General features: G+C 41.4%; 1 protein-coding gene across 1 annotated transcript in view; it reads right to left on the bottom strand.

The window, feature by feature from the left end:
• LOC6545871 (frizzled) overlaps positions 1–4957 on the bottom strand; it is an 89372-nt gene extending 84415 nt beyond the window's left edge. Inside the window, exon 1 of the mRNA XM_001972686.3 lies at positions 3493–4957. Coding sequence (XP_001972722.3) covers positions 3493–4164 — 672 coding nt within the window. The 5' untranslated portion in view covers positions 4165–4957. The remainder of the gene's footprint in view (positions 1–3492) is intronic.
• Positions 4958–14090: the final 9133 nt, after the last annotated feature.

Below are 14090 nucleotides of genomic sequence, written 5' to 3'. Positions count from 1 at the left end.
AAGCGTGAAATATAAAGTGGATTATAGTTTTAATGGAGAAAAATCGACATGGCAAAAACAACAAAAGCCTCTTCCATAGTTTGGTACATATATTAAGGCCAAATTAAGGGATAAATTGCACAGATAGCAGAAGGAAATACAAGAAGGTTGCGTGGAAAACCCAATGAGAGATTATCCCGCGGCTTAACTGTGAATTGTTGCTGATGAGCTGCTGGTAATGATGTCGATAACTGCCAGAGTACGAAAGTGGTCCGGACAATAAAAACAAGTGGAGTAGTTTAGGGATTATTGATGTATTTCGTTAATCCTCTTCTTATAAAGAAAATGGTTCGCTTTTTATACAAGTTCTGAAAAAAAGTTCTTTAATGTAAAACTGACGTACGACTGCAAGCAAATAAGCTGACCAATAAAAAAGTAATCAATTGGAAAACAAATTGTTTTTACAAACTGCTGTTGTTTCTAAAATCGCATTCTACCGTTTCGTATTATATCAATTTTTCTAAAGTAATATGTTACTATGGAGATAAGGACTTCAATGATCCATTAGATTTTGATTCATTCCGCCAATTCTTTTGAATTTACTATTCAGCTCAGCTGTTTGAGTGTCTATATTTTCCCAACAGAAACTGGCTGGTATTTGTGCTCATGTGTTCAATATCCTGAGCTATACTGAGCTTCCCATTTTCTTCCGGGCATCATTATCCCTTTTCCGACTCGAATTCCACCGAAACGTATACCATTAGATGACGTCAAAACCTTTTCAGAGCAAACAGATTACCGTGGGGCAATGTCCGATTGATGGCTACATGTGTAGACAACTGGGTAACCAGACGCTCGCCACATACCGCCCACCGCCCACCTCCCACTCTAAGCCAGAATGCCCGAGTCCCGATTGCGAACACCATCTAAACCATGGCAGCCGAAAATAAATTAATCAAAGAGCGCGAAAGGACAACAGTTTAGTTTGCGGAAAGGCGGGAAGGATTTCAGTTTGGTTGTTTAGGAAATCGTAAATCCATTAAAAGCCTCATTTAGAACGCTTTCGACACATTTAGAGGGGCGAAGTGAAAGAGAATCAGTCCGATTTGGGGATTATTTGTAGGCCCTAAATTGATTCATCCGGAGAGGAGACTCGCCCCCGACCAGGACTTTTAATTGTGGACGAATCCGTAATTGATTGTGCCCTCTTATGACTGCTGGCTTTCCACTCAGTTTCCTTTCAGAAGGAAAACAGATTTTCCTTCCACGCACCGAAGCCTTTGCATAATGGATTCGGGGCAAGAAAAGGCCAAGAAAAAGGGCTGTGAAAAGCGGCAAAAAGGGTTGAGTTGTGTCATGCCCTACGGGTTTTCGCCTATGATTATTTCAGCCCAGACTGAGGGAATTTTCAACTAATTCCATTCGGCATTTCTCACTCTAATTCATCCGGCCGTGTTTTGCCCTTTGGTTTGGGTAATTGATTTGCGAAATTACATATTTTGTATGCCAGATTTTTGTTTGCACGAATTCAACGAGAGTGACTGGTTAATTTAGTCAAAAAGGTCTGACTGACAAGCCAATCGGGAAATTTCAAAGAGGAAAATTGAAAAATTATACTTGATGACTGAAATTAATATTTAATATACTCTGCTGACTTAAAGGGAAATGTTAGGAGTTGCCGTTGGTTAAATCGTCCAAAGGTGTCGGGCCATAATGTTATTTTAGACATTCGAAATGAAATAGCTAATCGGAAAATTATTTATTTTATTTAGTAGTACTGCAATACAACAATTATTATTAGGAAAGTCAGCAAACTGATTTTACTGGACTTACTCATATCAATAATCTGATAAATAATCAACCCAATATTTATGAATACAAATATACCTCTTAGTCTTTTAATGATATAGTTGATAACTTTCAGCCATTATCATTAGAGCCCTTATAAAGCGAGTTTAAATGGCCCTAGTTTCTAACATGGCAATTATATGTTTATATAGTCGGATCATTATCTATCCAATAAGCATTAATTCACGCTTCAACACGGCGCCATTATCATTAGCAGACAAAGAGACGTATCTAGCTCAAAAGGCACGGCAAACAGGGCCAAAACACACAGAGATACAGATACGGATTCATTTGCAGATACTCTTACAGACAATCGTGATGTGGGCCAAATGCAATCCAGGCAAACAAGCTGCTAAATTTCGCACGCAGCTCTCAAAAGGCATTTAAGCACGGGGTCTGGGGACTACGGCTATACCAAAGATGCTGACAGCCATGATGATATGGGGATGGAAAGAAGGCAGCAAGGCCAAGAGGAACTGATGACACACAGCCAAGGAAAAACGAGACCAATCAAGAAAAAGCGAGTGAGAGGAATGGAGAAAAAACACCGAGGAACCGCAATGCTAAAGTAGCTAACAGATACACATGTATCCGGCAGATATCCAGACACCGAGGCAAGTGTGAATTATCCTGCCTCGAAGTATTTAATGCGCTTTACTTATGGCAGCCGGCAACAACAGAGTGACGGCTAAAAATAGCATAAGAAAAACACATTGGAAACCCATAGATGATGATCATCACTCATCCAAAACAAACAGAAAATAAATCGTGGAAAATCAGTCTGCTGAGCGGCTTAAGAACCCGAAAAAAGCTGCCAAAGGAAACGGGTGGAAAATTAATTAAGGAACGTGAAAATGCAACAGGCTGACCCTCAGTTCAAGTTATTAAACATTCTTTGGTTCATGTTACATTTTTTTACTTCTTTTCGGGAATACTCTTAAGCAGGCATTACAAATTACACAGCTCCAAAAAGAACTGGTTTACCTTTCCTCGGCCGAAGCCAAAAAAACGATCTACCTGCCGCTGTTAACCATCTTTTGTGAGCTGCGGGCAGGTAGAATGCGGGCTGGTCGGTCTGCTCTCCTTCTTTTTGTTATTCCTGCCCTGCTAAGGACCTCCTGCTGTTTTCCCTGGTGGTTGGAAATTGTTTTCTCGGCGCAACAGGATATGCATTTCTTCCCCACTTCTACGCTGCTCTACAAATTGAGTCTGGAGTTCAAATGAAGACATAAAAAATCATTGACCTACATGGGGCCAACGAAAATGTGGCATATTAACGACTAGGAATAAACGAAATACTAGCTAAAGGGGTTGTGTGATTTAAAGCATTCATTTAGTACAGAAACCGATAAAAAAAATAGTGCAATGCAAATTCGTTTTAAGTTGGGACATGGTCAAAAGTTCTGGCTGATTAATTTTAAAAAGCCGACGGGTGATAATTTAACGTCATTTTAACTTTTATAATGATTTTAAATCATATTATTAAATGGAAAAGCTGAAGAAATGTATATAACTAAAAACGGTAAACCCAACTACAGCATTCCACAGAAAAAAAAGTAAATAACTAAAGTACCATATGCAATTTCCACCTTATGACCTCCTATTTTTTGATGACGCCCTATTTTCGGTGCACTTAAATAGATTTATTTTAACTGAGGGACTTACCTTTCCGCCAACTTTAAGTTCGTAGCCCATGCCCAGCGGCGTTTTCAGTTGCACGGGGCAGACGAATCCGATGTTTCGGTGCGGACTTTCCACGCCCGTCTGGTGTTTGCGGGTGGTGACCTTGGCCACACTCCTGGTGGGCGTGGCCGCCGTGGAGGCCGACGATGTGGTATTCTCCGCCACGCACAAGTCCTCGCCGCCGTGGATGGGAAACTTGGAGCACTCCAGATTTTCCGGCCAGTTGAAGTTGTAGGTTTTCATCAGCTTTTCACAAACCCGCGCCGATTCGCACAAAGATCGACAGGGCGGAATGGGTCGCTCCAAAATCGTGCAGACCGGAACGTAGAGGGAGCAGAGGAACAACTGGAGGTCATCGCTGCAGCCGATCTTCACGAGCGGAGCGAACTGATGGACCTCCAGGCCCGCTTCCTCCTGCTTGGTGTGGCCAATAAGATTGGGCATAATGGTCATGTTATAGGGTATGTTCTTGCATATCGATATGGTGATGGGTTCGCAGCGATTGTGATGGGGCAGTCCATCCAGTTCGCTGCCAGAACTGGACATCAATCCCCCGCCGCTGCGATAGTATGGACTTGCATCGAGGGGACTCTGATCGTACCGCTGGACACCCTGTATTAGGGTGGGTAGAATAAACAGGATCTGACGCCACATTTTGGAATTTTTCGATATTGCTGGCAACAAACTTTTGGGGTTTTTCTCACTCGATTTCTTGAAACGCTTTTAAAACACACACATGTTGCTCAACTTTGAGCACTCACTGGTAGACCATTGAATATTTATTTGATTTATTTTCCCTGTTTAAAAACTTCACTCCCACGAAACACTTAACACCTTTTAAACATTTGCCGTCGGCAAATATTTAGTTTCGGCTTTTGAGCAAATAATAAATATTTTTCTCTATTCTCTTATTTGCGTTTGCGTTTGCTTTTGCCTTGTATTTTGTTTAGAAAAAATTAATTTGGCTTCTTTGCAGGCTTTCAATTTGTTTAACCGTTTGAATGCGCGACTTTTCTATTTGTTGTTGCCAAAATATTATTGTGTCAAAATTAAACTTTTGGGGCTCTTTAGGACTTATTGGCGTTGGCTTTTATCTGGAAAAGTACCGGGCTTCACTTTTCTAGCAGCCACATTTTTATCACTCTGTTTGCGCATAAATACCGTAATACCTGTGTATCATTTATGCCTCCCCCGCTTTTTGAATTTCGTTACTTCCTTCACTTCTTCGAAAAACGCGCAAAAAATAACCGAACAACCGGAGTCGAATTCCACTTCACTCGAACGGGACTTACGTTAAAAGACGAAAACGGAGCCGGGGTTCGAATCGAAATTAATCCGCGAGCACGTCCGCATGGCAGGGCATACGCTGACAAACTGAGGAACTGAATGCATGGGACTCTTCTTCAAGCCGCTCTCCCGCTGAATATGCGCTCTTTCGCTCATTGCTCGTTTGGAGAGGAGAGCGTTTATTCAGCTATGCGTTGTGTTATATAGCACTGGGGGCGACCTTGAATTTGACACTCTCCGTGAGAGGCGTCGTCGGTGAGAGTCGGACAGAGCGAAGTGAAAGACAGGGCTGTTATGCCATTTGTTTGGATGCTGTCCCGCTCGCACTCCGTCTGCTCTCAACTTCTTGGCCTCCTGTTGATTAGCCGACAGGAAAAAGAAAACATCAACAAACAGCTAAATAGGGACCATTTAATTAATTAGAATATAAGATAATTGTGCTATCGACAGGGCTAATAGAAAATAAAGGGCGGAAGCCATGTTCGCTTTAGGTGTTGGTCCCATGCAATGGAAAATGTTCGAGCCTATCCGGCATTCATTTTGTACTTTTAGGTCCTAATTTAAATTTATTTTTTTATTTATTTAGAAGCAAATGCATCTAAGTATTGCATTGAGAGCAAACCGAAATAAATGGAAAAGTAACATTTTGCCATTAAAATACTTGCTAAAATGAGTTACGAATGGTAATAGAGCTACATTTCATATCAGCAAAATATTTTCGAGTTTCCAAAATGTCACAATGCTTGGGTCATCGCGCTGTCTTATCTTTTTATATCAATCCGTCGTTGCCCGTTACACTTCCCATTGTGCTGCGGTTATCTTCAGCTGCTGCAAGTGCCGTTAGAAGACATTAGCCCTCCACTGGAACTTGAATAGACATGTGTACGATGATTACTCTTCCCGGCTTTCTTTCTCCGCGAAAATACATATTTGCACGCGTTAATTTCCTCGATTCCTGCGACAATTTTTATCGTCTACCATTTCTCTGCGCACTTGCATTTACCATTTATCTTTATCTTTAGTTTTTGCAGTCGTTTGTTTATTTGCTCGCTTTTTGCCCGGCTGTTGATTAAGTCATTAACTTGCGCTTAATCTGCGCCTTAGCATGAGTGAACAGAACTTATCGCGGGAATTTCTCTAATGACCCCGCGGTGGGTCGCCAAGGGGACTGTGGGGGGCTAGGCATCTGCAGCCAGTCAATAAACTTGTTATATTGACAATAATGATGACATTTGAGCAGTCTTCCAGTCTTTGTCACCTGTGGAACCCTTTTCTCCGATCTGGCGTTCTCTGTCTCTGCCGCTCTCTCTCCCGCACTCTCTTGTGCGTTAAACAAGTGTTACCGGTTTAGCCGGCAAAGTTCATTTTATGCTTTGCTCTTTTTATCCGCTCTCTTCTTGGCTCCTTCATCGCCACCGCCACCCCCTCTTCGCTTCTACACTTCGTCGGCTTGTTTAATAAAAAGCGCCAAAGTTGCGCCGCATAAAAAGGCTCTTTTTCTCGGTCTCCCCCTTACTATCACTAGATACACTGAAAGCATATCACATACAAATTAAGATATGGTAAATAATACTTCTTATATCTTTTATATAAGGTGCAAGTTCCAATCAATGTTATGAGTAGATTTTCAGTACGTTTGCTTACATATCATATTGATATTAATATTGATATAGCACATATTGATATTGTTTTTTGCAGTGCATGTATGTCTTGGCTTCTGGGTCTGTTGTTGTTGTTCAGTCGGTTTCCGTTTGCCGCTTGTTGTTGGTCGTGCTGCTGTTTTGCAGTTGCCGCTCATTTTATGTTTACAAGTGAACGAACTTTGACGTTTTGCTCTGTGCCTCTCTTTCTCGTCTGTCTGTGCTGCTCTTCCGCTCCCACTCCTTTGTTGGAAAGTGATTCTCTTGTTGTTGTCATTCTGCCGTGTCTGTTTTTGGAATATGTAATTTAATGTAATTAAAATGGAATAAAGGGTAAAAATAACACCCCGAATGCAGATGAACTTCATTAGATAAGCGAAAGGAAAATTGAATTAGCCACTTCTTTCTTGTCTATTTTAATTTGCGCTGTTTAGGGAATAATTGCTTTTGATGGCAGTTAATAAAGGTTTTAGAAAGCATGCTGTTTATGGAAATTAAAACTGGAAAGTAAGACTAATTAGCCTTCACTAAAAACTTCTTAGTGCAAAACGCGTTCCAACAAAAATTATCAAATAAATCGTATGTTTTATATTCAAACTCATTGAATTCAAAACAATTATAACGAAAGTGTTTAAAAACATTTTGAAATATTAATGGGATCATGAGAAAACATATTTTTCTGAGTGCAGATTTTTAACATTGTATTGTGGCTAATTTGGCATTACGAAAGCGTCGCTGATATTCCTCGCTGATTTTCCTCCCCACTTAGGCTGATTAGAGTGGCCCTTGTTAGCCCTTCCTATGTAACCTCTCAAGCCTGTGATTATGGTGACTTTGGAGGCAAAGAGAAAAAGGGTAACCCAACTCATTTGTAGCCAACAAAATACGAGGGATAAACAAATCAATCCGCACCAGTTCAGTCATGTTTCGCATGGAAAGCCAAAAAATAAACAACAACCCCACGGACGCACATGTGGGCTAATGCAAAAGGGACTTGGCCCTAAGCCATAAAAAGGGTTTCCAGTTACTTACATAGAAAAATACAAGTATTTACTTTTCGTTTGACCCGCTGAGAACCACAGCCCCTTCGAGTTGAGTGGGCGTCTCGAGTCACATTAGTGGAAACCCCGCAAAGGTCACGTGGCAGTCAAAAACTTGGCCAAGAAACCACACAGGCACACAGAAGCCCAAGTGAATGTCAACTCCGGCATAGAGCCCCCAAATTGTGCTGGAAAGTATCTAGGTACATTTTCCCATTAGCAATGCTACCTACTAAAAAGTACTCAGCAGATACTTTAGCGGCGCCCATAAGTATGCAATACTTATTCGAACAAGTGTCCTTTCGATAGAAAATTATATATCCTTGCTGAAGTTTAGTTTGAAATATTAGTCCTTCACTCTGACCTCTTGTTTTGCAAGTTCAGTTTGTACCATACTAGCTAAAGAAAGTAGTACAATGCCCATCACTGAACCCCAACAACCCCAACCACCTACCTCTGCATGCCCTTGTGAGCTCACTACCCTCTAATTAGATGTAAGAGCTCTCGGAAAGCCCCTCAAGGGTATCTCTTGATTAAAAGTTTACAGTATTTGGTTTGGTTTTTGGCCTGGCATTTTCACAGATCATTTGTTGCCATTTGTTGGGCAATCACAAGCGCCTGCAGCGAAATTCAGCAACTCCCCCATTTTGTCCTCTTTTTTTCCAATGGCCATCCCGTCTGTTCTCATAAATAAAACATTTATTTACTTAAAAACAGCCGACGGCGGAAAGCTCAATTAAATTTTTTGAAAAATTGCGAGCATACACATTCGTGGAAAAAGGGAAAAGGGCGGGGTAAATAAGAGCGAGGCTTTTCCAACTGGACGTTGGTCAAGCATCGTTTGGGGCAATCAATCAAAATGAGAAACGGAATCTCATTAAGTTCGCCCACCAACTGTTGAATGACATGGCTGGATTTCTGGAGACTCTGCAGGTCCATCAGAGCATCATAAAGCATATTATATTTTTATCAAAATTGAAAAGCCAAGCAGTTGTTGTGGAAATGGCTTTAAAGGAAAATACTCACACAGCGTCATATCGGATTATATAAAGATATAAAGATAAAGATATATTCCAAGAAAATACATGAAATTAAAACTCCTAGAAAATACATGAAATAAAAACTCCTGGAAAATACATGAAATAAAATCTCCAAGAAAATACACGAAATTAAATCTTCTAGAAAATAGATGAACTTAAATCTCCTAGAAAACATTGAATTAATTTTTACACCTAGAAACTCGCTTTAAATGCCACCCCAAACTACCAATAAACACTTCCTGCCACATTTGATTTGCCTGGCATGAATTATAGCGCCATTCTTATGGGCAGTTGCCCACCTCCAAGCCTCAGAAGTAGATTTCAGAGCTCCACCAACTTTATGACCTCTCCGACCACGCGCATAATTAATTGCACACCCCGCCCACCGACCGACGCCCACTTCCCCCGCGGGGCCAAAGGTCACGAATACCGGAGTTGTGGCTGTGGTTCTATTTGGTTAAGGCTGCCCCTTGACTGCCTCGTTGGCTTGGCTTTTGGGCGGCGGAAATTTGCAATTCGCTGGGCGCAGGCAATGCAATATCGCCCATTTTCCCGTTTTCCCCCCAGGGGGAAAATCTGGCAAACCAGCATACGCTGCGTATGCGTGATAAATGTGCCCCGGTGCAGGCGGAGCGATTGATGCACTCAACAGATTCTAGGTACTGAAACTGAAACTAGGGAATAGTACACCAGAATAATTTGAATTCGAGCCTTGACACAAATGCGCTTTTCGGAGATACATTTGTATATATTGTCCCAGGATTTCGTTCGTCTTAATCTAAATAAATGGTGATAAATGAATGTAAGCCTGCAAAACCATTATAAAAGCCTGTGTCATTCGAACACTTTTGTGGCATTTTCAGTTATGAAAATTCTAGTCCAGTGCTTGAAATGTAATATTTAAAACAGAAAGTTTCTCTAAAATGGTTTATTTTTTACTAATCTCCACCACGCCTTTGGAATAAGTAATTAACATTACTATTTATTTCAGTGTACAGTGAAGAGCTGCGGAAATGTGTGTGCTGTTGCCACCTACGCGTGCTCCTCTCCGCCAACGAAGAACCGACCAACAGGGGCGGTGTGGAAAATCGTGGAAAGAGGGGCTTGGTTCTGGCCGAGGGCGTTATTTATGCGATTTGGCTTACGACTTTTGCCGGCTTTTCATGGGGGGAAACGTGGAGAGAGGCGAACGGGCTAGTTGCGGCCAAGATTTGATCAACTTTTGCTGTGGGAGTCAAAGATTTTTCGCTTGTTGGTTCGTCGGCGCATTTTCAACTTTGAACTGCATTTGATTTACATGCAATGCAAGCCCATCCTCGATGATTTGGAGAGGGTGGCGAATTCATGGGAACAGCGGCACCATATGACAGGCAAAATGGAGTGGAGTTCAGGCGGAGTTGGAAGCTGTGCAAAGTTGTCGACAAGCTGGTTAATTGGGCGTTACAGACTTTTTGGCTGGTTGGGTTCTCAGGTTCGGTCTGGTTGGACTAACAATGGCTTCAGTGCTTCAAAAGGTTTGGAATGGTATGCAAGTACGCGGTCTTCCCAATACCTAGCTTATATGGTTTTGTTTCAGAAACTGATAGCATAACTTTAACAAATTAGACAAATCTGTAAAAATACTCAAACTGACAAATAATCTACGAATATTGTTTCAACTCTATTTCCATATCTAACAAAGTGCTAGCACTCCTCAGGGACTGTGAAATACTTTCCCAATTTAGATACACTCTGAGCAAATTTGATTAGCGTTCCCTTGACCAATTAACACAACTGACCCACGTTGATTCTCTAACCGGACCCAAAAAACCCAAATGCCTAACCCGAACCTGAGCTGAGCCACTTCAATTAGATTAAATTCATTTGCCTCGTAAACAGAAACTGCCCTCAGTTCTCCCTTCAGATTTTTTATGGCCCTCTGTTGAGAATTTGCCACACGCCTAATTTATGGCCGAAAGAGATTTCGTTGTTGTGATGCATTTGCCACCTCGAAAAAGGGGCAAAGCCACATCTGATGGCACCAAAAAAATCCAAAAAATTATCAAAAAATAAAAGGTAACATTGTAAAACGGAAGCCAGGCGGCCAGCCCTTCATGCGAAAGTGTAACCCCCACTTGAGCCACCAGCAAGTTGCAACAAATTAAATATGGCGGCGGCAACATATCGTCTGGAAAAATGGCAGACCAAAACACAAACTAGCAACAGAGGCAGGCAAAAAAGGCAGGAACTTTTGCCAAAGGGTCAGGACGTGTGCTGACTGCGAAATTAACGCCACCTGATGGCCGAAACGTGTGGAAAGAGTCAAACAAAGGGGTCAGACTTTGGCCAAGGGTTGCGTTGCGCATACGCCACGTGGCCCAGGAAAACATCAAAACAGCGACTCGGGAAATGCGATGGGGCACACCCCGAAAATTCCAGGCACAGGCTGCTCCTAAGCGGAAGCAGTCAGCCTCATGAAGAGCGAAAACAGTTGAGGTTAAGTCAAATGTCTGACAAATAAATACTCTTTATTAAAACTGATGAAAAGCCCATTTATTTCATTTTATTCCCAGACAATTGGTAGTTTCATAAAGGATGGAAGAAAATTCTAACTTTTACATTTGCGTAAATCAATTAACATGCAATTAGGTCGATAAGTCTGTTAGGTCGATAGAAAAGAAGACTTTTCTTTTGACCGTAAAAGCCACCTCTTCAATCTGCCAAAATTGGCAAAAAGAAAACCTAAGACCGCATCGAAATGAATAAATCAAAATATTTTCGTATATGTACGAATGCCCTGCTGCGTCCATTAATTATAAAACAATAACCATAAATTCAAGGCATACCAGAGTCACCCCCAAATCAAGGAACAAATTCCTATGCTCAAGAAGTTTACCTTTTTTGTCGGCTAGGCAGGACAAGTCCTTTGCGAATTCCCGAAGGACTCTGGAGGTCCCAGCACTGGTTAGGGCATAATCATAACAAGCTCAAATATTCCTGGGGTAGCCCTGCAATAAGAGACGTTGTTTGGGTTCGTTTCGCTTTTCCAGTCTGGCTTTGGCGTCTGGCAACTTTCGCTGTGCGGCTGCAGCGGGTTAAGGGTGCAAAAAATGGTATTGAGGTGAGTTAAGGAGGCGATGCAAAGCAGCCGCAGACACTCGCACACGCACACGCACACAAGCATAAACACACTTCCGCTTCCGCCGGAAAGTTTCCTTATGTGTGTGCGGCGAAATACCTAAACATAATCGAGGGGTGAAATGCCGTGCGAGGGGAGGAGTGCGGGGCAAATGAGGCAGGGGGGCTTCGATGTTCCGGCATTTTCCGGCTACACCTGAAAAAATTACTGGACTTTCAAGTTAACTCAAATTTAGCATAATATCTTCTTAAACTTCTTCTTTATCTACTAAACAATAAAACCAACAATTTTATTTATTTACAATCCCAGCATAAGTGCGATCAGTTTGTGTTCTCAAAAAATTATTATTGATTTCTGTTTAAACTTTTCCTTGCGTGAGCTTTAACTCGAAAAAACCAGAAAAGGGGCGGCTGTGGGAGGCGGGGGCGTGGCTTGGCTATCTAGGAATTTGTAGCGTAATTAAAAGCGCAACAAGGAGATTGCGGCGTCAACCACGGGTGATATAAATATATATATACAGTTATATACATATATACGTATGTACAGGATAGGTAGCCATAACATTTGGAGCAGAAAATTAAATAAATTTGCATGTCAAATGCGCATTAAGAGCAGCGCGGGAAAAGGAATTTTCCCCACGTCGCCGATTTTCCCACCTTTTTCCTTTCTTCTCCACCCATTGTATTTGTTGTACCTTTTCCTGATTGTGACAACGGGCAAAAAAGGATTTGCCACAGGACGAGACATGCAATCCAAAAAAGCCGGAGAAATGCCAGCGAGTGGAGTGGAAAACAAAGGAATATGCAAACGAGAACACACCGAAAACCGCCCACCAATCTCTGGAGGAAAAACAACGAACAAATGTCAACAGAGACTCAGATGAAAAAATTGTACGATTTTTTGTTGTGCGAAATTAAATTAAAATGTTAAGTCAGGAGGGATGGAGATGGAGACGGAGACGAGGGGACTGCAATTTTGTTGCTAATGATTTTGGCTTGTTTGGGGATTTTCAGTTCTCGCCAACAGCAAACAGTCAACGAGAAACAAAACCAAAATGTAGGAAAAAATACAACAAAATTCTAAGGAAATGTTAAGCTGGCTGGGGAAATGTATTCCCAGTCTTTCCGCCCATCGCAAAAGCCACATTCGAAGTAAACAATGCAATTTTCCCTCAACCAAATTAGTTCCTTGCTGGAGTGAGTAAGTAAGGAAATTGCTACAAATCTATTGGCGAATTTGTCCAAAAGTGGGCATTAATTGGCCACGAAAAACTTTGCAGAAACAGGCAGATGCGAAAGGAAAACAGATAAGAAAGTGGATTTGTGAGACGATAATAGCTCCGAAACTTGTAATGAATACACTTTACAACACATTAAACTGAATAGCCAAAGTCTCAAAGCATTTTATAAGTAACTTAAATAATAAGAGTTTATCAACTATTTATCAACTATTTAAAAACAGCTTTCCTTCCATATAATAATGTTATATTCATGTCCTTTTGCACGGCCAAAATGTAACGTACTGTGATTATCCAAAACAACCTGTAATCTGAATTGATTGCCATATCACGATTGATATTTTCCACCGCAGTAAGTAGGTGAGCTCAACTATTAACCAACCATAATTCAGTCATTGAAAATGAATTGCATTTAATTGCATACATAAATATTCCCTATTGGCCCAATTGACTTGTCGAAATAAAAACAATGTCAGGAGGAGCCATTTGCAAATAACGTGAATAAACAATATTTAATAATAAACGAAGCTGCAAAAAGAAGCACACATGACAAATAAAATAACGAAATACATATGTTAATACGCAGCCCATCAATCAAACCAATCCAATTCCAACTCAAAGGGAAACGAAACGAGTGCAAATATCTGAGAGCGAAAAAATATGCAAAGTATTTTTATATTTTGCAAACATTATAAATCAATAAACGGGAGCATAAAAACTCTATGGCTGGCTCCATAAAATTGTGCAGGATATTCGGCAATGAGCAAAAAGGAGTGGCTGCAAAAAAATTGTAAACAAATTTTGATGAAGGTCCAAAAAGTGAATCAAAGCTTGAGTTTAAAGCAATATTTATGAGCCAGAAAATTGAGCTTCTCCCTGGCCAGGGTAAAAAAGTAACTACTTGACACTCGCCCCCTTTCGGCTGCTTGAGGGACAATAAAAAGCCCATTCCATATTGAGCCATCGACATGGCCATGTGTCTGTTGCCATGTTGCATTGATAGACTCCCACGTTGTCATGTTCTGGTGGCCCAATTTAATGTGCCATCAATTTTTACCCGCTCAGCCGACTTCCCTTGCCCACTGTCTGATGCCTATCACATCATGGAACCCCGGGCTGGTTGTAAAAAACAAGGAGACAGCCCAGAAGATGGCTGCTCCTTACAATGCTCCGCCGAGGCCGAGGATCCCTTTCCTCCGTGTCGCCTAAATGCCATCA

The sequence above is a fragment of the Drosophila erecta genome, unplaced genomic scaffold (genome assembly GCF_003286155.1).
Source record: "Drosophila erecta strain 14021-0224.00,06,07 unplaced genomic scaffold, DereRS2 tig00000021-arrow-pilon, whole genome shotgun sequence".
In the NCBI taxonomy this organism is placed as follows: domain Eukaryota; kingdom Metazoa; phylum Arthropoda; class Insecta; order Diptera; family Drosophilidae; genus Drosophila; species Drosophila erecta.
This window is presented reverse-complemented; position numbering and strand designations above follow the sequence as displayed.